The sequence below is a fragment of the Mugil cephalus genome, chromosome 23 (genome assembly GCF_022458985.1).
Source record: "Mugil cephalus isolate CIBA_MC_2020 chromosome 23, CIBA_Mcephalus_1.1, whole genome shotgun sequence".
Classification (NCBI taxonomy): Eukaryota; Metazoa; Chordata; class Actinopteri; order Mugiliformes; family Mugilidae; genus Mugil; species Mugil cephalus.
The window spans coordinates 3,746,672-3,773,217 of NC_061792.1; the positions used below are offsets into that span (position 1 = coordinate 3,746,672).

At 42.9% G+C, this 26,546-nt stretch overlaps 1 protein-coding gene across 11 annotated transcripts in view; it reads right to left on the minus strand.

Moving 5' to 3' along the window:
• Nucleotides 1-26,546, minus strand: part of dmd (dystrophin) — a 281,198-nt gene that overhangs the window by 11,250 nt on the left and 243,402 nt on the right. For all 11 annotated transcript variants that reach the window (XM_047576965.1, XM_047576970.1, XM_047576967.1 and 8 more), the window contains 10 exons: nt 14,519-14,580; nt 14,332-14,406; nt 11,080-11,281; nt 10,895-10,980; nt 10,577-10,734; nt 9,988-10,154; nt 7,745-7,856; nt 7,226-7,362; nt 5,601-5,639; nt 3,833-3,898 (listed from right to left, as the gene is read on the minus strand). In XM_047576965.1, the coding sequence (XP_047432921.1) occupies nt 3,833-3,898; nt 5,601-5,639; nt 7,226-7,362; nt 7,745-7,856; nt 9,988-10,154; nt 10,577-10,734; nt 10,895-10,980; nt 11,080-11,281; nt 14,332-14,406; nt 14,519-14,580 (1,104 nt within the window). The remainder of the gene's footprint in view (nt 1-3,832; nt 3,899-5,600; nt 5,640-7,225; nt 7,363-7,744; nt 7,857-9,987; nt 10,155-10,576; nt 10,735-10,894; nt 10,981-11,079; nt 11,282-14,331; nt 14,407-14,518; nt 14,581-26,546) is intronic.

Below are 26,546 nucleotides of genomic sequence, written 5' to 3' on the forward strand. Positions count from 1 at the left end.
GAGCCACTGTTTTTGTCATTTTTTAAATATGTGTGGAAAGATCCTTTCAAGGAAAAAATAAACCCCGGTATTATCTTTGGAGGAACCAGTGTCTAGCCACTAAAACCAGCTTTGCAGACAACCCCCCCAAGCTGTGGCTTTCCAACAGCTCTATCATGATGAAATAGTGGTGAGTGACTGAAAAGCCAAAGACTTAAATCGCCCTGCTGCTATCTCTACTAGATCACTTTCCTGGTGTTTGGAGTGTCCGCCCAAAAGTAAAGAGATTTTGGGGGGCTTTATCAGGGCCCAGATGAAAAAAAAAAAAGCTTCGTACTTGGCAGTGGGTGTTTAAGCAGATGGACTGTGGCAGACTGGCATCTACCCAGGCTGCTCCATTTGTACTCATAAGCTGCTATTCACCTCAGAAACGAGAGATAACCTGCGAGCCATCGGCTCACTCAAGGCTTAATTATGTTTCTTCTTCGCCCTAACGCCTTCCTTTAATCTGCTGCTGGATGGTATCTGGAATCCAGCAAATCTAGACGTGAGCAAAGGGCCCGGAGGGGGTGATGTGACTCAGCATGTGTGCGCGTCCATCAGCATCTATGTGTGTGTTAGCCGGAGGCAACAGTGAGTGGTGTCAAACACTCGATGGCAGGGATCAAAAACAGGGCCTGTGGCTCAGACCTCACGCTGAGTCCACTGAGGAAAGCCAACAGAGCCCGAGTGACTATTTAAATGACAGGTTGATCGACTGCCTCATTGACTCATTGTTTGACTGATTTGACTGCTACTTGTTTCTCAGTGGTGGGTATTGTGGGAACAGTTAGCATCGAGGCAATACTGAAGGAACTCTTGGCGAATAAGCTCTGATTGACTCTGTGTGGCACCGCAACCTTATTGACGGCTTTTCTCTCCTCGGAGTCCGGTGTTGATGAGGTTTTGCAGCGCACAGGCTGGTACAAGCAACGCTACAGATGTCCAAGAAGGTTCTCAGTCATCCAGGTCATGGTGTATCCAAAAACGCTAAAGAAAGGTGACTGGACATGTGGAGTTTCTTGAAGACGTTTCACCACTGATCCGAGAATCGGCACATCTGTGCTATCTGGTCCTTAACAAACACTATTCATGCGGGTTTCTGATGGGTAACACCCACAGATGTTCCTATCCAAACCCCAACAAGACCAGTTGCCCTTCTTTAGTGTTTTTGGATTAACATTCTGGAAGCATTAGCATATGCGCATACTCTTAAAGCACTGGAGAATGCTTTTTCACCAAAGTGAAAGTGCCACTTTGCCACTAATGTATGCGAAGGGATATCATGACAATTCAGCTGAACTCTTTAACCATGTTTTTGGTCTTTTAGAAAAAGCATTTTAGAATAGTCATCATTCAAACCAGTGAAGCGGCTTTTTAACTACGGGAACCTAATGACCCATGACCTGAACTTAAAGGGAAAGTAGGTCAGTTCTGCTCTCCGTTGCATTTTAAAAGCTGGTATGGACTGGACATCATTACTGTAAAGCAGCCATGCTTAAGACAAATGCTTGAGCATGACTCAAAAGGTGACATGCTTTGGACATGTCTGTTGAATGTGCGGAACACAAACTTGCAGTAATGAGACGTGTTTGACAGGTTTGCAATCAACATCGACATATGGAGCTTGTTCATAGATGTGACAACCTGTGTCTGATGGGAATCCACCCGATATTAGTACCAGTAACTTGACTGGTGACATTTTCTGAAGGGGCCACTTACTTTCCTGAGCAAGACAGTAGAAACAAGAATTGATGCCTTGCAGTTGTTTACCTCTGCCAAACAGTCTAGCTGCATTGTACATTCCTATCTGTTCATGGTGCAGTTTTGAGTTTTTGGGATATATTATTTCATAATTTGGTAACAACCACAAATATATTTTACATTCATAGAGACCTTGAACTTTGACCTTAATATTTATCTTTGAGTCAAAGTGAGCAGTTCTGCCAAATTTGAAGAAATTTCGTAAAAGAGTTCCTGTGAAAGAGAAGTCACGAGTGCATGGTGCGGAGGTATAACAAAAAGAGAAGCAGAACCTGGGTAGCCAGAATATTAGAATGCGATTGGATAGCCCTACCACAAATTACAGTTGTCGCTCAGATAACATATGTGACTACGTAGATTTGATCGACCCTACAGATATTTGCCGGGTGACTCCAGACCAAGTTCCCACTACAACAAAATTGTGGGTGGGCAAGTTGGCTCAGATTCTAGGCTAGAACCTCAAACAATGGTTACAAGCTCACATGTGGGTCAGTTAGGGCCAATAGTAATGCCAGTTACTCTATGGGAAAACATTATAACAGAATTTGTCATGGTATCCCCTTCCTTATCCGAACACTCAACAATCATGCAAAAACATCTTTCAAACTTACATTTAGGAAACTCAATATTGTATTCAATGACATTTGTGGTTATAATGTCAGAAGCTACTGATAAATATCGAATTTCAAGAAAGACTCAAGTTTCGATGTACATTTCTTCCTTCAAAAAGCAAGGACAGCTACTTGGTCTAAAAGAGGCATATTCTACACAAGATAAATAATCGTCAAATCATAAATGGCAAGAGTGAAGCAAATGAACAGTGGACGGTCAAATATAACTGTTCAATGCATTGGACAATGGTGAAGGAGAGACTAGCTGCGTTTCCATTACAGTTTGTTCACTAAATAAAAGCGGCATTTCTGAAATTTCATACACGTGTTTCCATTGTTTCCACTTTGTGCTTCCGAACGTGAAGTATTTTAGCGATACTTGAGAGGTTTTTCAAAATGTAATTGTTTCCATTACCAGTTTTTTTATTGTGATATTTAGGTTTGGAGCATTTCTGGGGGTAATGGAAACGCAGCAAATGTGATTAAGGGCACTGATAAACCAATTACGAGATCTTTTAGATGGAAGTCGGGTTTGTGCTGTGATTTAATTGTTGGCTGGACGTCGTCCCTGCTCAGAACAGAGCTTAGAAAGGGGCTTCTAATTCCAATTAGTCTTGATTTTAAAGATCATACGAGATCCAAAGCATGGGAGAACATAGATGCAAGATGATGCAAAATACTGTAGAAATACAACAAAATTCCAAAAACAATTACATTAGTTTTGTGAATAATCATAGCTAATCAAACCTGGAATTTCTCTTGTTCCCAGCCCTAGCTCAGTACCGGCACCAGTACCAGCTTCAAGCTGGAACTTCTTATGACAACCTTTGAATGGAGAGTCTCGCACACTGAACTCTTCTTTGTGTAAATACTGATTGTCGACACTAAAGAGATTCGATGGTTGTCTTCAGAAGAATGTACAAGATGTGACCTAAATGGCCCTCTACCAAACTGTATCCTACACCGACTGTATACGACACATGCAAGAAACATAGCATGTTAAATGTAACCTCTAGAAGGCTTACTCGGGCTAAATCACTGAAAAGGACTCACTGGGTTGCAAACCGGAGAAGGAAAATAAACTTCTTTAAGATGTCTAATCAGTATATTTAATGATCAACGCCTTTAAAAGGCCCCACTCGTCTTCTTTCATGTTCAATTTTTAGATCAGGAAATAGCTGACCAAAAGCTCCCCAGAACTGCGTCAGTAAAGAATCAGGGCAACTGATCCCTTGCGAGTTTACGGCTACTGTACAACATGAGCACAGTGGTGGTGGGGGGGCATGCAGACATCCCTGATGCGGGAAGTGTGCTGTGCTTTAGTGTTATGCCAAAATTCATTATTCCAAATCACGTGATTCAAAATGACTCTAGTCTTCTCCGTTTCCTGTTCGCAACACTGCGAGTGTACACTGCGAAAACACAAATGGGGGTGTTACCGGCTGGCATAGTGTTCAATCCGAGTGTGCGTGTCGTCGTGTGAAAGCTGTGGGGATGAGCCAGGCCTGTGAGAAAGAAACACAGAGAAAAAGGCAGAGCTCATAAATAAAACCGAGGGGGACTGATGAGCCCCATCACACTTGCAACACACAGACATTTGTATGGCTATCTTTGTGAGGACGTTCGCTGGCATAAAGCATTCCCTAGGCCCCTACCCATCACAGTTAAATGGCCATTCCTAACCCCCACCCTGAAACCCAATTGACACATTGGAGCCTAAAACCAAATCCTAAGCTCTAAACGGCCCTTTCAAAGGTTGTGAGAAAGTCAGGACTGGCCAAAATGTCCTCAATTTCCAAATATGCCCTCACCCAGATGGTCTCGAACTCACACTGTTGTACAAGCACACAAGCGGACACGCACACCGCAAGCTGCATGAACCCACAGGAGAGCAGTGAGGGGAGCGACAGCACTAGGAGCAGATGCGCGGCGGTGTGAAATGCTCTGTAAATAAGCTTGTATCCGGCGCTCCCGTCTCGGAATGCGTTCACTTCAAAAGAGGCATTGGATCTCACAACTCTTCCGCAAAGGGAAAGATCAGCATTCTGACATCATTAACCAATAGTCTCCCAGGACTTCAGCAACTTCTCCTGCAGTGCTATAGTCCTTGAGAACTTAAATCTTTAAAAACCTTAACTCACTTTTAAGGATACATAGGGACATATGCCTCATAGAACTGTAACGCTTTTGCGAGCCAACAGACACTGCTGGAGCAACTTGGCATGTCTTTTAGCACCTGTTATTGGTCAAATATTTAAGTAACATGAGCTGGATAGGGTTTAATGGTTTAGATGGGTGTTTGTTAATTACATTTTGTTTTATTAAAAGGTTCGGTATGAACTAATTCAGTGCTTTAGACTCGGTGGCCGAACCATGTCAGTGGCAGATACTGATTCCCACAAACAAAATGGGCAACTAGTAGCTCCAGGCTTTTTCCGTTAGCACGTCCATTCCATGTCCGAACCACAGACTTTATAAATATGGACTGCGGAACTGCTCCTCAAAAGTCAAGCCAAAGCAAGTAGAGCTCCCCCTGGTGACTGCCTGCAGTAGAGGTCATAAGCTCCACCACCTCCATGTTAGTGGATGGGACTTGGGCCAAATTAACACACTAAAATACACATCAAATAACTTTTTTTTCAAGGATGTTTTCAGTCATTTCAAGTAGTTGATGTGATGTTGATGTTGATGCGCGTTCCAGGATTTTATTTTAGCTAGTTACTTGACACTATAGAACAGGATGTGACATAATGGCGACCACCATCATCCAAATTTCTGAAAGAGTTTTGGCCAATGATAAAACTGTTCACAAGTGGACAGTATTAAGGTGTCTCAACTGTCCCATGTATATGAACCATAAAATAACAACGTGTGTTCTTGATCTGTTGCCGTGTCATTTTTAAAATTTAAATGTCGTTTGAAATATAATGTAAAGTAGGAGCTAACAGCAACCCAATAATGACTTCTTACCATGGGGCACCCTAGGGAGTTAATCCGACCATTTTGTGATGTGGGAGTCAAGAAGCAGCAACAAATGATCTAACAGATGTAAACCCATCCCAGCCATAGACGCAATGGCATTACACAAAGACAATGGAATGTGTTGTCTTAGTAAGACTAATGAACACAGTGGCATTAAAAGAAAACGAAAGTCAGGTATTTTTGCATGTGTGTGTTTGTTTGTGTGTGTGTGAGCCGGGTACTCACGCATGGTCTACGGGCCAGAAGTTGATCAGAGTGATAGGACTGCAAGACAAAAAAATGTCAGATGGTGACACGGGGAGTGGGAGGACACTGCACGGCAAGGCATGATGGGAGTTGTAGTATGCAAAGCAGCAAGGGAGGCTAAAGGCGGGAGTGACACAACCAACAGTGTGATATCATGTGAGTTATAGTGTGCATGTGCATGCACTTGTACTCACACAAAGACAAGAAACCTACTTAGTTCGACAAAACCATTGAAATTACATAAATCAAACCAGAAAGACGGCAGCTAGAATTAAACAATCCCCTGATGTGAAATATTACCAATAACAAGCATGCATTTGACGCTGTCTTCAAGGGAGGGGATTCAAGGACACCGAACACAAAAAAAAACAACATACACATGACGAGGCACGTGAGACAAACAGCCGAGTTACACATTAATCCGCACAAAATATCACAGTGTGCACATTCATTCTGTGTGCTTACATTAGCTTTTGCCTTTAAGCCTTTCATCCAAGAGACTGAAATGTAAGCGCTTGCAAAAACAATACGAAGCTCTTACAGTATTAGGTTTCTTCTTTCTTTCTATGATAATTGCGGATATTCACGTGAACTCGTATTTGTAATAGTAACACAGTCCATTGTTATTGGTTTGGGTGCAAGAAGTAATACAATTTTTTCCAGATGCAAGTTGCTCTCTTTATTTCCCCTGCCCTTCCCGAACCTCCCTGATCTCTGGAGCTGTGTGTTTCTGTTCTGCAGAGCTATTTGTTTCTGATCTGTGGAGCTGTGTGTTTCTGATCTGTGGAGATGTGTTTCTGATCTGTGGAGCTGTGTGTTTCTGATCTGTGGAGATGTTGTTTCCGTTCTGTGGAGATGTGTGTTCCTGAACTGTGAAGCTGTGTGTTTCTGATCTGTGGAACTGTGTGTTTCTGATCTGTGGAGCACTGTGTTTCATATCTGCGTTTCCAAACTGTGGAGTTGAGTATTTCTGATCTGTGGAGTTCTGTATTTTTGATCTGTGGAGCTATATGCTATACCCATGTGCTCTTGTTTATTCCTTTAATGGCAACTTTATGAGCACTCTACCTACTAAACCCGTCTAACTGCAAGATTGGTGGTCCAATCCTTGCCCACATGCCTAAGAGTCTTAGGCAATGTGAAGAATTTTTACCACTGGCATCTTTTGTAGAATTAGCTTCATTTGGTACCTGTTTATACGCAGCAATAGCAACACTCCCCGGTTTGTAATAGTATGCTGCAGATCAGTGAGTTTTATAGAAGTGCTGGTAGTTGGACTTTTAAAACTCTTTTTTTTTTTTTCTGGTGTTCAGTGCGAGTTAGCAGGTAAGTAACAGGTCTTCACATTGATTGGAAACAACCTTAAAAGTCAGTTGGCCTTGAGTCATTATTTTTACCCTTTCTATTTTTATCTTTTACTACCTTCCTGTTTCAGCAAAAGGTAGAAATACCATACATGCATGTGTACTCTTGCTTGTGTGCACATATGCTTACATGAAATGTATGCCCGAGAGTGTTTGCACGACTGAGCATGCACTCTAAATCAGGTCACATCAATGGGAGTGCATAATGTCTTCCTGTGTGTCTGTTTGTGTGGCCCTCACGTTTCCATGTTGTCTCCTTCCAGGATGGTCTGGACAGGCAGGTAGCCCATGCGTGGGTGTTTGGCGAAGTAGCGCTTGGTCCTGAACTTGTTCTTCAGCACCTTGGCAAAGTCCCTGACATCCTCCCCTGATGTAGTCTGGAGCAAGAAGAGTGGGTGGAGGGGGACAAAGGTGGCTTTGTTCATTTCACGGGAGTGGGGCGCGCACACGCCTTTTTAAGAAAAACATACCACTCATTTAAGTCATGGCCTTTTGGCTTCCTTCACGCACCCAGACAGTTAATTTAATGCTGCCAGGAGTGTGTTGTTATAGTTACAAGAACAAGACTGTTCCATGGAAGACTGAGTGTTGACTTATTTCAGGCCAAGTCATATTGCCCATGTTCAGCTTATAGAGCAAACTGCAGAGGAGGCACTCACATTAGGGTACGCTGCATGGATTCCTGCCTTCAGGGATACACAAATCTGCCAGCTTAAATTTTCCAATTTTTGCATGGGAAAAAAACAGAAATTTTCTTACCGGAGTGCAGTATTCGACCATGGGGTACTGCATCTTGTGTCCCTTGGCGACGCGACCGGAGAAGAAGCAGCTTTGGCAAATGTCATAGTTGAAATGTTTTAGGCTCCGATATCTGCGGACAGAAAGAGAGAGGCAGGCGAAGGGGGGAGAGGGAGGTCAAGAGAGCAAAGGGAGAAGAGTGAGTCACAACATAAGGAGAGGAGGACAACAACAGCGTAAAAGAGACAGAGCAGGGAAGACGAACGAGCAAATAGGAAATGAAAGACGGACGAAAAAAGCGAGAGGGTCAATGAAAGGATGAAATTTACGGCTCTGGATTCTCTAGAGTAGTTAACATTCTTTCAGGCCAGTACAATGGGAAATTTATCCTCTGGCCTTGGGACTCTTCATTAAAATTTATCACTGCTCTTGTCATGAAGAGGCCCACCAGCACGACACGCCTATTTTTACGGGGCTCAACTTTTAGTTAAAAAAAGAAAAAAACAACCCTTGGGACTAAGCGTAAGGGATTGGGGTTACGAATATGACCGCGGAGCTGTCATTAGACTCACATCATCAGTCATTTGGATGGGAAAGTGGGCTGTTTTAGTGCCCCTGCTGCTCCTGCAGTGGCAGCGTTAATGCGACAAATATGTTCACAAGATTTTCCACAGCTGGAGCCGCACTCTGCCGCGACAGCTTGGGCGATCCCATTGATCAAATGCGTTTGCAAGTAATGTTCAAGTCCATATTCCAACTCAAGCAAAGATATTTCTACCCCTAATCAATAGATTTATTGAGAAATTGACGGGTTAGTTAACTTATCTAAAAAAAAAATAAAAAAAAATGGGCACTGTTGGTTGTAACCCTACTATTAATGGGAATGTCGTCCTTTATTTTCTTTGTGGAAAGTAGAGCTTTTTAGTGGAACATTTACACCAATCAGGCGTAACATTATGACCACTGTCAGGACAATTGAATAACACTGACAATCTTGTCAATGGAAATCTCTGGATTCATGTAGGTGTTACTTAGAAACAGGTAACCCTAACCCTAACCCTAACCCTAGACCAACCCCACAGCAGCGACGCTCCTTAATGATTTAGGAACAATTACAAAAAAACATGAAAAACAGCACAAGGTGTTGACCTGGTCTCCATATTCCCTAGATCCCAAACTGACTAAGTATCTGTGAGACGATCAACATTGGCCCCTACGTTCAAGCCGTATATAGGGCCCAAACACCCCCTAAACACCCACTAACAACATTCTTTTGCGAGACGCTACAGGACACTCTCAGAAGAATTATGTCCTTCCTCTGATTAATCTCAACTGTTTGGGAGGCACAAGGGAGACCTACACAATATTAGGAAGATGGCCATAATGTTATGCCTGATCGGTGCTCTTTAAAACGTACAATAAGAACACACCGGTGAGCACGACATCAAAAAGGGCACGTTATCCATGTTAGAAAGCAGCAGTGGATGATTGCTGGATTGTTTCCATGGTGAAGAAAATCCCCCCCTTCACAGCATCTAACAGAGGGTTCAGCACGAGGTGAAAACAATTCATAAACCTCAACAAAAAAAAGACCAGTTGAGAGTTTGTATAAAAAAAAAAGCAAATAAAAAAAACAAAAAACAGGCCAATTCGTGGAACAGCTTACTCTGGAATGTACTTCAACTACTGTACTAGAATAACAAGAATAAAAAAAGTATGCCGAAGCCTGGGAACATTGTCTCTAAAACCCAGCGGAGGCAGTGTGATGGATGACTATGCATGGCTGCCAATGGCACTGGGTCACTAGTGTTTATTGATGAGAAGCAGCCGAATAAATTCTTAAGCGTACAGTGATGTAATGTGAGCTACGTTGATTGGGCACCCAAACTATAGACTAGACAGAACAACTAAAAGACAGCTGCATTAGAGATCTGTCAAAGCATCGTTGAAGCCAAAGATCTCACTGTGCAGCTAAATCTGGTTTATTCCCTCAGATAATGGGGCCTTAGTAATTTCAGTGCTGCACCACGCAAGAGCATAATTCTCATTCATTCTCAATTTGGTTTTAATTGGACATGAAATTAAATTTGCGTTTTATAGCCCTTTACATAATAAAATGAGGAGTGTAACAATTTGTGGCAAGATGGCGTCAATTTCCGGTCATTTCTTCTGATTAGAGATTCAGATGTGACTCATTGATGATGAGTGGAGCATGTGCCTCTAAAGCTCAGGCAAAATTCTTCGACGTAGCACCAGCTTCTGACCTGAACCCTATGATGGGACACTCCTTGCAGATGTTGCACTTGGCCTGGTGCTTGGCAGTCTCCGCGGCGGCGACGCGGTGCAGGACGGGCAGCCACACCATAGACTGGGGCTCCAGACGCATCCAGTCCAGGAACATGGCAGCTTCGAGCTCGGGTTTGTTATTGGCCTGGGTAAAATAAAACAACAGCCATTAACAACAAAATAATTTAAATTATGAATGAATGAAAACTTTTTTTGATGTGTCATGAGATGAGGACATGATGCATATTCCAGAACAAGCTGTAAGGTCTCTCTCACTCACTGGAACACCAAACTTTATGTTATTATTTATTTATTGGTGTCAGGCCAGATGTTGCTTAGTTTAAAGACCTTCACAGAGCTTCACTTGGATCTCTCAAATGTGTCCTTAATGTGTTGACACCAGAACCTTAGGGTGGCAACTTGCGATCAGATTGCTCAGGAAGGATGTTAATGCAAGGTCTGATCAGGGCCTCAGTCCAACATACACAAACCTACTGCAGCTAATTCTCACTAAAGGTCGAACCAAGGATTAATCTGTTTCTGTAGTGCACACAGGTAGCGACTTACAAACTGGAAGCAACTGCGGACGGAGGGCTCGATGTTGGAGCCGCCAAAGGAGGCGACCTCGCCGAGCTGTCGGGGGATCTGGATGGAGTCGTGGAGGAGGAGGCCCAGGCGACGCTGGTCACAGAAGCCCGTCGCGCTGGCAACTTGTCGAAACAAGACTGGAGAAGGAGACGCCGGAATATGGGGGAAGGAGGAAAAAATTAGGAATGGTTACAATACTGGAAACTGGAAGGAAGATGAGGAAATGTGGATGAAGAAAATCATTATTTTAGATCTGGTATCAACATGACTCATGGGCAAGCCCTTACAATCACTTACATCTGTATTTATCCTCCAAGTGAGCCTTGCAGAGAGAGATGACACCCGTTTTGAATGACAAAGTCCGGATCTTTCCTGTGCGACCACTGCCAACCAAGAACAAAACCGGCACGTTAAGAGTTGGTTAAATCTCTCAGAAATTTTCCCACCCCCCGCCGTGCATCGAGCGACGTGCTTGCGCGTACGTGTCGTAGACGTTGAGCAGCCAGTTGAGGCTCATGTCAACGCAGAGCGGGACGTTGACCAGGTGGGAGTGGCCTTGCTCCAGCCGTTGGTACAGGCTCGTCAGACAGGCCACCAGCTGGGAGATGTCCAGCAGCTGTTCGTTCTGCTTCAGGCCGTGCTGCTCGAACACCTCGCACGCCATTGGCATGCTCACCAGGTCCACTATACACAGGGAGACAAACAAAGTGAGCAAGACACACAGACCTAAGGCCTAAGGCTGGGTGTGTGACAGTCCTTTAGAAGCGTCTTCACTTGGACTAACTGGGTTCAGAACCTGCATGTACCTAGAGTGGGGAGCTGCTCAAGGAAGACAGTCCAAGGTTCAGTAAGGTAAAGCATAAATCATCTTTATTATTAATTTGGAAGGGTTGTTAAGCTGCCTTGGCCTTTATATACCACTTACTCCCCCCAAAAAGCTTTGAAACAAGGCCAACTGGACGTTTTACCACTCATCTGAGCACCTTCTTCAGTTCTGAAAAGCTGGCGGGGAGGTTGGAGTTTAAATAGGATCATTGTGGGTACAGTCTATTCGATGTTAAAGGGTACCAACGCCCTATCGCTAGCGTTCCAGGTGGTGGTGGCAATCAAATAACAGATGCTGATCTGTGTTTTTTCTACACACTTCAGTGTTGCAATGTACAGTCTAAAAAAGCTGAAAAAAAATCTGAGTAAACCAGATGTTGCCACTGACGTACTGTGAGAAGGCTTCCCCCTGTTGGGGTATCATTCTATGAGGAAGGAAGTTCCAGGTGGGCAACACTCACAGATGTTCATATTTAAACCCCAACACCCCACTAGTCCTTTAGGTAGCTATTGGGTGAGTGGTGAAACCCTACAACCTTCACTTGAGCTTGCGTTTTGATGATATCAAGGTCTATGTGGCGGGAGATAAAACCGCAAACTCTCTGGTTCCTGGACAACTCTAACTACCGAGCCACAGAAGGCACCTAGCTGATACGAACAGCAGTCCTCAAATAACCCTGTAAATTCCAAAGGTTCATCTGAAGTTCTGGATTTGTAAGGATGGACTCTAGTACAGATGGTTACCATGCTCTGTTTGGGAATACTGACTTTAAGACAAGATCTGTGACAAGAGGAAACTCTCAGACACTGTCTGGCAACTTAAATTTTTTATGAATTTTGTGACGCACAGACTCACAGATTTTGTTTTTGTTACACCAGCTGTCTCTCATATCCTCTTCCAAGAAGACACACTATGGTGGACAAACAGTGGAGAGCCACACGAATATGGCTGAACACTCGAATTATTGGTCGTGCGGTGGTTAAAATACTGCGCAGTGGCAAAATAAAAGCATATCCAGTAAACTTGGGTTTAATCACAGTCTTTAACTTTTGTAAGGCCCCCATGTTTATTTGTTTTTCAGGCACATGATCATTAAAGATTGAGTCTGATCAGCTGTAATTACAAATTGGACGTTGACCTGAGTGCTATTTACAGGTTGGAAAATTGCTGTCACATGGGCTGCAAAAGGCTGGCATTTCTTCAAACAAAAGGGACACAGCTTGTTAGATGTTCTTACTACTTTGCAGCAATATTAGCATAACATTAGCGGAACATTCGTTTTGGCATTTTGCCACTTGAGCGTCATTAACGTGGAGAGTAAGCTAGAACAACAAGAAACAAATCTAATGAAGCATATTTCTACCTTATAAAGTTGCTGGGTGGCTAACAATCTAACCAACAGTGGCAGGTTTACACATTCCACAGCCCAGTATTAGGTCATTGCTTTCTTGCCATGTTTGCACTACTTTCATCTGCAAGATGTTTTCCGTCTGCTGGTTAATGCTGAGCAGGAAACGTACAGTGGTTTTATCTGAGCTTGGTTACGGTTCAGCTGCTGAAAATCGCTAATGGAAGCTCTGAGAATCGAGTTTCAGCTACCAGGTGTCCTTTGTCCTTTCTTGCTTTCTTAATGTGTTGATACACAGTTTTCTACAGGGAATGTGCCCACTTGACTGCTGTACTAATCCATACTATGTGAAGAACCACTGAACTAAGCAAAGTGAAGGAACAGCTCTTAATTGCAGACATGAAGGCCAGTCAATTTGTAAGATTTTAAGAATTTTTATCCCAAAACGTTGGGAAAATAAGGCTACGAATTACTGCAAAGATGAACAGAATGGACAATGGTATTTTGTTCATAAACACTCGCACATAAAGACCAGCATGGCTACCACAGTATTCTGCAGTCACGTACTGTAGCTTCCCTTCTGATTTTGCACTTTCATCACTTACAGGACAGCGATCCCCGCAAACACACCTCCAAGGTATGTGAGGGCAATGTGACCATGACCAGTGAGCAAAGCGATGAAGTGGTGGACCCAACTGAGAAGGTTTGGGAAGAATTGTACTGTAGAGTGAAGGCAAAGCAGCCAACAAATGTTCAGCAACTCTGGGAACTCCTTCAAGACTGTTGGAAAACCATTCCAGGTGACTACCTCATAAAGCTGATTGAGAGAATGCCAAGAGCTGTCAACGTGTGTACTACATAATTCCATTTGCGTTCAGTATTGATTTATTTTTGCTGGTAATGCATATATCTAATTTTACCGAAGAATAATGAGAGAGATTGACATAGTGACAAAAAAAGAGCAGAAAAAGAAAGCTTAATTTATCAAAGTCTCTGGGAATAAAATGAGTGAAGGGTTAAGGGAGAAAATCCGTTGCCAGGATTAATCAGAAAAAAAAAAAACACCGGTTGGTTTTTATTTTCAGAATGCCTCAATACCATAAATAGCGCTTAGGCGCTATACAGCTACAGCCAGCTATACACCTTAAAACATATCACACTCATAACAGCTCGTGGGCGGCTCGCATTCTCTACAGATCCACTGGCGAGAGAAGGGGAGAAGGATGAGTAAACACACATATGGACACGCACGCTGGGAGAGCAGAAGCAAATATGGTAATAGTACAGAGAAGATAGAGAGGAGGAGGATGGATGGAAACAAAAATACGCAATAGAGGAGATGAGGGAGACAAGAGGCAAATGAGGTAAATAATAAAAAATAAATAAATAACTTTAAAAAAAAAAAAAGACAGATGGCGAGTGTAACAGGAAAAGAACAAAGAAGGCGTATGGGGGAGGCCGCACAACGAGAAGCCAAAGACAACCTCAGCGAGACACACAAACAGGAGAAGCACTGTAAGTACAGTTAATGTAAACTAATAATATAGACAGCATACTTACAACAGAGAGCCTTCTGCAGGCGTCTAAGCTTCATGGCTGTACGGTAGGCCGAAAACCGAACGTTATTGAGGTCGGCTGAGGAAAGGATCAAACAAAACCATTAGACGATAAGAAAGGACTCAATATATAGCACCTGTTCTCACAATCAATGGTTAGTTTGGTATCCAGAGAGAGACCCAGGTCTTACCTAGAGATTGGTAGAGCTCGGCCATCTTGGGATGGTCCCAGCATGTTGTCTGGGTCTGGTGGCTGGAACAAAAAAGATAGTCAGATGCAAAGGTGAGCGAGAGGGCTCGCTTACAGTAGATACATAGACTGAGCTCTGGACCCTTAGGAGTGAGCCGAGTATTGGTGATCCATTCAAAGAGCTGTTCAAAAAACTGGCTCATTTAGTTATTCATTTATTTTTAAGATTCCTATACTCAAAACATATTCTATTGGTGGACTACCCAATTTTGAATTACTGCTATATATTGATTCTAGATAAATGCTTTATTTATCGCGTGGGAAATTTAAGACGTTTGCTTCAACCGGAAATTAAAGTCCCTGCTTGGGACGTAGATATGCTCAAGAGCCATTCCCAAGAGACATTCAATGGGTTTGGCTCATTTGGGAACACCACATCTCTCATATTTGCGATTATTTGAAATGTAACTTTTGGGTTTAATTCTAGGGCTGAACAAGATATTTTTATATTAAACCTTTAGGAACTCATACCGTATTCATATTTACATATAGTTGCTTACTTTTATAAGTAGATGTATCTAGACAAATGAACATAATCATTAATAAAATATCAACAGATATCACACAAGAATGTCTTCAGTTTGCAGCTCTTTGTGCATTTAGTTTTGTCTTCAGCATTTGTACAATAGTGTATTATTGAACATATCGATCATAGCTTAGTTTATGTCATTGTGATCTCTTAATGGGCCACCACTGTCACCTTGCGGCAATAACATTCTAGAACAGAAACCAGAGATGCCTTGCTACGTGGCTTTTCCCTGGGTAGTCCATCTCTGACAGTCCAGAGGCATGCATGTTACGAAATTTTTATTTGGCCTATTAGGCTCCAGCATCCCACGACCCCTCTACAAGATAAGTGGCCACGGATAATAAATGGACAAGTATTTAATATTCCCCCTGAGCATGACTTTTAGTTCTCTTACATTGTCATTGTAGAGCATCTCTACGGGGATGAAACACAAGCCCAACACACAAAAGGTGAATTACAAATGTACATGGAAAGCGAAAAACCAGATGGAAATCTATCTATGCAGATGATCGACGACTAATGCTATGTAAAGGTTTGATACAAAATGCGTCACAGTCCAAGCACAATAAATGCCATCTCCATGAAATTCAATGTTTTTGTTGAATGATGAAATGTATAAACCACTTTTAATAAATTATTTTATCTAAAAACTTGCATGCAATGTTGTCACTTCAACAGATTTGACAGATTTTGAGCAGATACGTTACGAAAGCCAGGAACAAAACTGTGCTAAAATGTTAAAGCACCTACAACTACAACAATAGTCCAACAAAATTATTTACCGCACCAAGATCAAAGGGTCAGAAAATGACTACAATCCACTGTAGATTGTAAATTTGACATGTAATAAGCAAATATTTGGACATTTCAATTTGCTTACTAATGCCAGTTGACTGTTCCTTGCTAAAAGACAATGAAAAATCATTTACGGTAGCACGCAAACAAATACATCTCATGGACCATATCATTCATATGCATCTGCCTTCCATCTCAAAACCTTACAAAATAACATCCGCTGTCTGAGGGACAAAACCACAGCAGCCCTCCTGCATCATATTCGCTGGGAAGTGTCAAAAGAGGGGAAGGAAAGGGGAAAAAAAGAAATAGATGGTTGCTGTGTCATTCTCCTCTCACACATTCTCTCCTCGTGACTGCTGCTCGCTACTCACGGGGGACTGGGCCGTGCGCGCAAGCATGCCGGAGACGAACGGATCGAGGGGCGGGGGGTGGTGGTGATGGTGGTGGTGGGGGTGCACGAGTGTGTGACTTCGGCAGCGAGGAGGGGATGTGCAATTTCTCGAGAGCAGAAATCGTCACGCTGGTATATTTATGTTGCTGCCTTTTGGAGATCTTAAAAAAGGCTTTTTGTTGCTTGAAGGTTGCCCTGTGCGATGACTGACTGAGTTAGCATGGCAAGTTAGTTAATGATGTTTATTGAATTATGCATGGTAAAAATGGCAGTTTAGATCACGTGAAGAAATGAAAAGTGCAATTGGATAGCCCTGCAACCAATCAGTGAAACAAATCAAATGGCATTAACCGACGTTACTTGTTCGTCCTTTAGAGCAATTTTCTAGTCAATATCTTTTCGCCAACGATGCAGACTCTAAACAGCTCTCTTCTCTAATAGCAGTGGTTACTAATGGTTACTCTTCTGTCCATCACCACATAAACCCTAGCCAAACAAATCCATCGCAGATCCTTGTTGTAACAGAAGTGGTTACAACCGGGTTGCAGACCAACTTTTTGACACAAAAAATTTGTATGCAGGTTAGTTGGTCTGGCTTCCCGGCTAATTTTATACATAACATTATGAAGTCCTTAAAGGGACACACTAAATAGCAGAATTTCAAGAAATAGTGCCTAATACCTTCCATTTTATATGTCAGATGGATAATAAATAACTTGGGCGCCAGAATTCCTGGAAATGAGGATGTGTCAATCACTACGTCCAGGATATAGAACATTTAAATGCCTACTCAGTGACTTCTAGAAAAAAAACATTAAATGCATTTGATATTAAGTGAAATGAGAACTGAAACTTGAGAGCAGTCTGGATAAAAGAATTAAAAAAAAAAAATCTTGCTATTTCCTTCAGTACAGGTGTTTGTGTTTGAGATCAGGCTCGCATGAATAGTAGGTGTACAAAGGTGGTGAGCACTCAACGCAGTGGGTGGTGCAGCTCAGTGTGAACAAAAGGAAAAACTGCACCAAACAAAAAATTCTAAGGCACAAAACAGAGCCAATAAGCAGCAGTCAAACACACACACACACATACACACACACACACACACACACACACATAAAAAAAAACATTTTGCTGGTTTAGAATTTAGGCAAGAGGAGTCATTCGGCAAATTCAACCCTGCCCGGCTACTTGAAAGGACACCTGTCGAGGTGGTCGCAGGCAAGAACACCCGCAGTTAACCTTTGCCTGAAAAGCATGTGCAAATAATAATCCATACCCCGCACTGCCCTTGTTTATCCTCTCCCCTTTCCTCGATCCCACATTCCCACTTCAGATAACGAGGAAAGGGGTCCAGTGGTTGAGAGCTACTTACATATCCTCGACACTCAGAGTCTGTACATACGGGAGTTCAGTCGTTCAAGCTCATCATCGGCGTGCTGCTCGGAACTGCTCGGACAAATGGTTTTCGTAACAGCAGCTGCTTTCATCCGCAACACTTCAGGGCTTTCTGCCCGCGAGCTGTTGAAGATCATGATGTCCTTGAGGAAGTAAGGTAACTTGTAGCAGTTTATGTCAGCTGGTGAGGAGCATGCATAACCGCATAGGGTTTGAACGGACCGATTTGAGTCGATCTGTGTTGGGGTTCCTGACTAACTTTCCAAAAAAAGGATTTGCAGGCAGGGAAGCTCATCTTTCTGCGAGGCTATTGTTGTACCAACACAATTACCCTATTATTATGACAACTCTGTTTTAGTCAGCGGGCTAGGCACAGCACAATTAGAGTTATATCAAAATAAAAACAGGATAAACACATTTAAATGGAGTAAGAGGTTTTAAAAAAAGATATGTTTTGAGTCTGGTTTTAAAGATTGTCAGAGAGTTACAAATTTAGTGCTAGGTTGTTAATGTGGATTGGATTCGCTTTCAGTAGAGTATATTCTTCACTATGTCATAGGGATTGACAAGAAAACATTCTTTGTAATCATCAAGATCTATTGCCAAACCAAGGAACCTGGAATACAGGCACAATTAGCAACCAAGAGGACATTTCTAAAACTCAACCGACTGCAAAGTGATGAGGTAACCTTGCCATCACTCCAAGTTATCTGTAGCTCACACGAATCCCTACATTCAACACTGTCAAACTGAATTTTGCACAACGTCCTTCATATCATTTTGCTTGACTCCCACTGTAGTGTAATTTGCTTTTTAAGCATTCTCCGGCATGAGAATTTCACTTTGGATTAATGAAGTTCTGAGTCCTTATGCACATCCACCAACCACAACAATCACTGGCTCTTACAGCAAAGCAACTAAGGGTTTGAAATCGGAGGTTCAATCAACATGACGAATCACCATGAAATCCAATCTGCGAAATCCAAAACTGCAGTACTACCACAATGCGGTAGAAGACCTCCAAGAGTGGTAGACTGCGGGTGCCAAGTCTGCCTAGATTCGACCCTGCTACATGAAAACTGACACCGCCACCCCCTTGAAAGAGTATCACGGCCCTAGGACAAGCTGTAGAGTTGATAACACATCGTAAATTGTCAAAAGATAAACTAATGCAGGAGTAGTGGGGACTTTGCTGCCTTGCCCGAGGGCGAGCTCAGTAAAATTGACAACACCCTTGATTCACCACGACAAACTGAGATGGAAGCCAGTGGTGCAGTGTTTCTTGGGGTTTCGGGTTTTGGCAATGCCCTAGGGTAGGGTTTGGTTGATGTGCAGTACAAGTGAAAAGAAAAAAGGTGTACATCAGACCATTGTTGGACATAGCATTTGTAATGACCCTCCCTGAGCTCTTCCATAACCTAATCCACATGTGAAGCACAATAAAAGCCCAACACTGAATCAGACCTAGCTAACACAGTGCTAATCGACTAAATCAGGCTAAACCGTTTCATTTCAGTCGTATACAACGATGCTTTCAAGATAAACCCAACTATTCTGGACTCCTTGAGGATCACCTGGGACCAAACCCTAGGGATTACGTCCAATGAGCAAACCACGACAACCCAACCTCTCGCAGTATAAGATTCTATATACAACCCATCTCACCATACCTTAAGTATCACTACATTTCAAGACCTTGAACTATCTGCACCTGCATTTTTGGTGTTTATTTACATTCTGAAAAATGTCCTATTCCTGTTCATGCGAAACCTTCTAGGGTTACTACTGATATTGAAAAAAATGTCTGATCTAATTACTTCTACAATATAGACCAGTTTTTCTAGGAAACATACAATGCGAGTCAATCTATAACAATGACACACCCCAAGTATTGTCACACAATGACGTGCACACCCACACATGTGAAAGCACAATATTGTAATTAAGAGGCCGCTGAGAAGCTTAGTGCGGCAAGTGTCAGGCATTTGAAAATAATGGATCAGCAAGGAGACACGTGTCACTTCTTACTGCAGTCGATTATGGTCCTCGGATGAATGATTAAAGGTGGTTTATGGGCTACGGCATCATCTTCCTCCGCATCTCATAGAGACCGAGCCCCGACAGAATGTTTCCTCCACACAGGGGAAGTGAATGAGCTCAGACAACGGCCTTCAGTCAAGGCCAAAACACAGGAAAATCATGTTAATCATCTGGATATTAGATTTGGCTGTTTGTGTGAGAGAACCTCCAGGTTTGGACGAAACCTGAGGGTTAAAACACAGTGAATCCGAAACATTTGTCACTTATAAAATGAAAGAGTTCATTACTATTTTGCATAGGTTAAAGTAGCTATAGAACAATGGCCGTAGAATTTACAAAAATTAAAGTATACTTTCAGCCAAACACTGTGCAAACACCCCACCACCCGCCACCACCACCACAAAGCATGGTGGTCGCAGCATCATGCTTTTGATGGATGCTTCTCGACAGCAGACCCTGCACAGCTTATAATGGCAGAGGGTAAAATTAATGCAGCTAAACATATGGACATCCTCAAAGAAAATCTGATTAAATCAGCAAGGGAGCAACGCCTTGGGAGAAGATTTAAATTCCAGCAAGACCAAACAATACCACAAAAGCAGCACCGACATGGTCTAAAGACAACACTGTCCTCAAAGCCTGATCCTCGTGCAAACTGACAGAGCTTTGTGGGTTATCATAAATGGTAAAAACAGAGGTCTAAATGCAATGAAAGTGGAAGGCATGTAACATGTCTTGTAACATGTCAACTGAATAATCATATCTGACAGAACCTGAACAACGTAAGTCATTGGACAGTTGGCCAGGCAAAAAGAAATTTGACCATCACCTTCCTTGGGTTTCTGAGGACAGTTTGCACTAATCTCATTGATCAAACATATCTATGTGGATAACATATGTACATTATCACTAGTCACGTGCCCTAAACCATATGTTCCATTTATTCAATGAATGAATGTTTGCACAGAGCATAATATTCAAACAGAACTCAAGTGCTCCGTGTAAACACCTCAATCCAACATTAAAGAGGCCAAATGCAAGTGAAAGTTCAATCAGCTGCAGAGGTAGGTAACATTTTAGTAAGAGAAAAACTGTGCCATGTAAATGATTTAACCTTATTACTTTCCGTCTGTGTCCTAGTTCCACTTGCCCTTAAGAACAGATTATAAATGTTAATGTTTAATTGTTATATCTTTGCCATTACTGACTTATTTCATACACAAATATATATATATATATATATATATATAGAGAGAGAGAGAGAAAAAGGTGGGCGCACACTTTAACTGGTAAGAAATGTTCACATGACCAGCAAACCTGGGCAATCAAAACAAACTCAGCAAAGCATCAAGTAAACGTATGTGTTCGTTTCACCAGTTAGCTTTCATGTAGTTCACGAAAAAGGTTGCATAAATTATAAAACAATTGTAAAGCAAGCACACATCCCTGACCTGCTGTTCAAGGAAGAGGTCATCACCAGACTGGCGATGCCAAGGGTTTCTATCGCGTTCGATACACCACACTCAAGATGTCAAAAAGAAATTCTTCAGTTTAGCTAGTTAGCTGAGGCGCATGCTAGTATTATATAAGGACTTTCAAATGCTAGGAAATGTCATCAGGCATGTCAATGTCGCCCTTTAACATCCAGTCTGGAATATGATCACAAGTGACCAGCCTGACAATGAGTCACCACATGCGTCCTAAGCCAGTACTTAAGGTCCAATCTCAGTTTTAGGCTCCCTATGAATATAAACCCAGACATCATCAGAGGGAGAACGATAGAATATTAAAAAGGCTGCCGTCATGAATGAATCACTACTGTTGTTTTAGAACCACATAATTTTAGGAGCTGATACATATTTGGAAGATCAGCGTCAAGATATTAACCATTTATTTGTGTACCTTTGGTCTGCTGTGCAAAGCATACAATACACACCATGATTTCAAAGATCTCTGGTAATGAAGGTCCAAAAACTCCAACTCCTTACACATCAACACGATCGCATCAATAATTATCTGCCTGCCCATACATTTTTAAAGACAGAATCACACGCAGCGTGCTCGTATTCAATAATTTAATTTCTTAATTCTTGTTTTGATTCATTTATTATTTAGCTGGTTAACAGCAACAAGAACAAAATATATTAAAGGGCTCTCCAACACTAATTCTCTTTGGATTATATTTGACGGGGCATTTAAAAACAACAGAAACGCATCACATCTGTACAGCCGAGTGTAAATCTTCAATCGGAAAGGATTACAGTCAGCTACTCACGCCGCTGTCACAAGTGTCATTTTGATGAAATCAGCTGCCGGCAAAGGAATAACTTGAGCTGGCCACTAGTAATCATACTGAATGTGGACAAAACATTGGGTCATCACACTAGCCTGGAAGCCATCCCGACTTCCCTGACCCAAGAAACCTTAGCGCCACTGGTCTGGAATCACCCCATACTTCCTGCCGGGCAAAATAAGGGCACTTTTATGACGCCGTAACCTACGCACGCAACCAATGTGAGTCATTAATACTTCATCAGTCTGGCTCGCTCTGTAACAACGCATTCATTCATTTTTGCTTTCACTTTCTGCTTCACTTTCAAAAATGGCAACTGAAACTTTCTGCAAATTTCCAAAACAATCAATTCGAAAATTGGAGATGGAGATGAAGAACCAGCTGGAAATAGTAAAGCAGAAGCTACTACCAAACGGTCCAATCACGGCTCTTGCGTATGCTTAGTTACATTTCTGTGTAGTTGTCCGCATTGTTTCCGTAGCACTGCAGATTTTGGTTTATTTACAACAAAATCCCTCCAATTGGTTGTAGAATTATCCAACGGTGTGCAGAGGTGTTTTTATCTTTAAAATATGGAACTGAAATGGTGCTTTAAGCTAGGTTGCCATCATGCTTGCCACATTGGTTCTATTCAGTTTTTACAATGAGGGGACTTGAATGAAATGGAATGAATTCTTTCCTCACACATTTTTCTCCACGGCCTTACGTGAATTCTTTGTTTTACTCAGAGCCCACAGCTGCTGCAATAATCAATTTGGAATCGTATGAAAGGAGAAAGAAAATAATGTTGATGCTTTGGGCCTACGGAGGTTGTAAATATGCCTGCTCCGTCGACGGTCATTTTCACCCCCACCCCTCAGCTCTTTTAAAAGCGGTTAAAATCGAAACTGCCATCACGATTGTCGCCGATTAGTGACTAAATGCTTCATTAAACTGTACACGGAGTCTACGGCCCCGCTTTCGAACACGAGCAGACGAATGCGTACCTAGTTTCAAACATGAAATATGGGATTCACCAGCTCCCCCAGAAGGTCTGGCAGAGGGGGGAAACAGAAGGAGCTATTTTCTCTCACTCTGAAGAGGCTTGTTTTCATTTTTCTCCTGCTCTTTTTTTTCTTTTTACATTTTGGGGCTTGTGCTGCTACGTTTGAAGTATTAAGTCTCATCTTAAGACTAATTGGACAGCTATCGCCCCACATTTTTTTATTTTTTTTTTACCCGATTTGCATTACAGGCCACATTGATGCAGAAATATCTCATTGTAATTTTGGGGCAACTTCAACACCTCAAGTCATTCTAACAGGAAACTGGAGCTGAAAACGCCTGCACTTTCATTTGGGGAGGTTTCTTCCATCGCTGTCCCTGGAGGCATACATTTGCACAAACACACACACACACAAAAGAGGAGATTAGGATGAATCGGGGTTTGTGGTTGATAATCATCTACAGAGCACACAAAGGCAAGCACACACATAGAGCCCCGACAATCCTGCCTGAGCATGTCTGCGAGCCATGCAGCCACCCGAGTTGAATTTGAGTGTGCGGTTTTGTCAGCTCGGTGCACACACACACACACACACACACCTGCAATCACATCGGTGCCAAAAAAATCTGCACCAGCCAGCCAGCCCCGCATCCCCTGCTCTCGTTTCAACGCGGATCCGTAGAGATAGATGTCCGTGCGTGCAAGGGGCTATCTCTGCGCACTTGTGCAAAAATAAAATAAAATAAAATAAAATAAAATAAAATAAAATAAAATAAAATAAACGGAGCATCGCTTAATTTTGAGGCCTCGCGTCCTAGGAGGAGGCGAAAACCAGAGCAATGCAGCACACCGTGCACGGGGGGAGTGGGGGTGAAAAAAAAAACAACAAAAAAAAAACGCACGGATCCAGACACGGGCAGCCTCGCTGGCACTGGAGGGCGATTGTGTTTGCACCTCCGTGTGCGCGTTTGAGTGTGAAGGAATGCAACACAGTGACACATTCGCCTCTTCCAGTGCAAAAGAAAGGGAAAGGAAGGAAGAAAAAAAACGCACGGTCGATTCACACAAACGCACACGGATCGGGCGAGATTTCCGACGGGCAAACGCGCGTCCGCTCCGAGCGTTTTTTTTTTGTTGAAATCTTTCCGTTTCCACCCCTCTGTCGTTTCAACATGGCAGCAGCTCGCCAGAGAGACGGCGGAGTGGGCTTGAAAAACTGGCTCAAAACGCGCGTCGATCCGAGAAGTGGGGGACCGGCGGGGCTCGGGGAGGACCACTTGGCCGCGCACCTCGCTCGGTTCCCCGCGGCTGAGACCTACGATCGACAGACGCTGCCACCAGCAACCAGAGTGTTTAGGGTTTAATTGCAAACCTACAGAGCAATTTCCTCCCCCTCTTTTTTTTTTTTTTTTTTTTTTTTTTTACTGAAAACATCCCGTTCCCCAGCTCCAATCACAACACTGCAAACTTAAAGGCTGCTTTAAAAAAGGAACGAAAAGGGGCCACAAATGAAAAAGGGTTTCGCGCACATCCGTTCCCTCTGCAGCCTTGAAAACAGCTGCACGCAACAACCGGGAACGGATGCAACGTGAAAGCCCCCCTTTCAGCGTTTTCAGATCGCATGCGGATTTTCCGCGCCACGGGTCGGAATGATGTGTGATCCGTGCGCCCCCAGCTCGCCCCCGCCGCCTCATCCCGCTCGCTCGCCGACGCGTCCGCCCGCGTTCGCTGCGCTACGGCCCGAGCACGATTTCCTCATTATTTCTCGGACACTCACTTTCGAAGCTGCTCCCGCATCGCCCGGCTGATCAGAGCCCTTCCCCCGAGTCCGGTGGAAATGAACCGATGTCCCGGTGTGCGACCCAGGCGATGTGCCGACCCCCTCCGCGGTCCGGGTGAAGCGTCCTCCAACCAGAGAGAGATTGTGTGTGTGGAGACTTGTGTGTATGTGTGTGTGTGTGTGTGTGTATGTGTGTGTGTGTTGTGTCGGTGTGTGTTCCGATGGGTTTGCAGAGGCTGACTGACCGGAGAGACACGACGATCAATCCCGAAAGGAACACAACCAAGCCCACTTCCGCTTATCGGTTCAAAATAAAAGCTTCGGCCGTTAAAGCCACTGTAAGAATGTATCTTTGTCAATGCCCTAGCTCAGGGGTGTCAACCACTGTACAACCCTATCTGCTCTTGCCCTTTACTTTTTCCAGTCTCTTTATTTCTTAAAGTCTAATTTATGCAGTACAGTTTTATTTTTATGCTTATTTAAGTGTTTTCTGTACAATTACGGGCCTACACGCAAAAAAATTAAAATGACCAAGTCAAATTCACATGGGGCACCAAGAACTACCTTCTTCTGAATACCTCCAAGACCAAGAAAATGGACTTTAGAAGGTCTAAGCACCAGCCCTGTCAGTCAGCGTCAGAGGGGAGGACATTGAAGGGTGGCAAACCTTTAAGTTCTTAGGGGTGCACCTCAACAACAAACCACAGCACGTACAGAAAGGGACAGATCCGACTCTTCTTCCTTCGGAGGCTTAGGTCCTTCAATGTGTACACATGTTCTACCATGTTCTACCTTGTTATGCGGTCTGTTGGGGGTGACAACATGACCCATAGGAACTTCTAAGAGACTGGACAAACTGGTTAAGAAGGCTGGGTCTCTGATCGGTGCAGTGCTCTGTCCACTTACTAAAACAGTGGACAAATCTCGTCATCTTAAGTACTACTGTATATTTATATTGTAGATTTCACAGACACGTACAGAGGTTTTATTATCTGTTATACATCATTTATTACCTTTACAAAAACCCAACCTCAACCTGATACTTCGAATTCTGAATTTCTTCTCCATTAGTTCTGTTCTTTTTTTTTTAGAATGAGGCGACGGATTGAAATGGGACCAATTAATTCCTCACACGTTTTTCTTTACGGCCTTTGGTGAATTCTTTGTTGTTGTTTTCACAACCCACGGCTGCTGCAATAATCAATGTGGAACTGTATGAAAGGAGAAAGAAAATAATGTTGATGCCTTCAGCTTAGGGAGGTTGTAAATACGCCTGCTCCCTCGATGGTCATTTTTCCCCAACTCTTTTAAAAGCAGTAAAATCGAATCTACCATCACGATTGTCACCGATTATTGACTAAATATGTTATTAAACTGTGCATGAAATCTAAGGCTGAGAGGCTAAGAATGCCACTTCAAGCCGGAATAACAGATTTGCATTATAGGCCACATTCACTTCACACACTGATGCAGGCAAATTGAAGGAAAGAAGTCATTCAAACAGGCCACAGGATCTGAAAAGGCCTGCACTTTGATTTGGGAACACAAAACACTCACTAATGACACTTTCACACTACAAGAATGTCTACGTAGTTCCTGGAGTATTTTTCATAGTTCCTGGAACTTTCTGAGGAAGTGCAGTAAAACGTACAAGTAATATATATATATAATGATCTTTTTCGGTTTTAGACAGTAATTGCTGGCGCCAGATTAATATCTCTAACCCATCAAATGAGAACTTTCACCTGGGCCAATTAC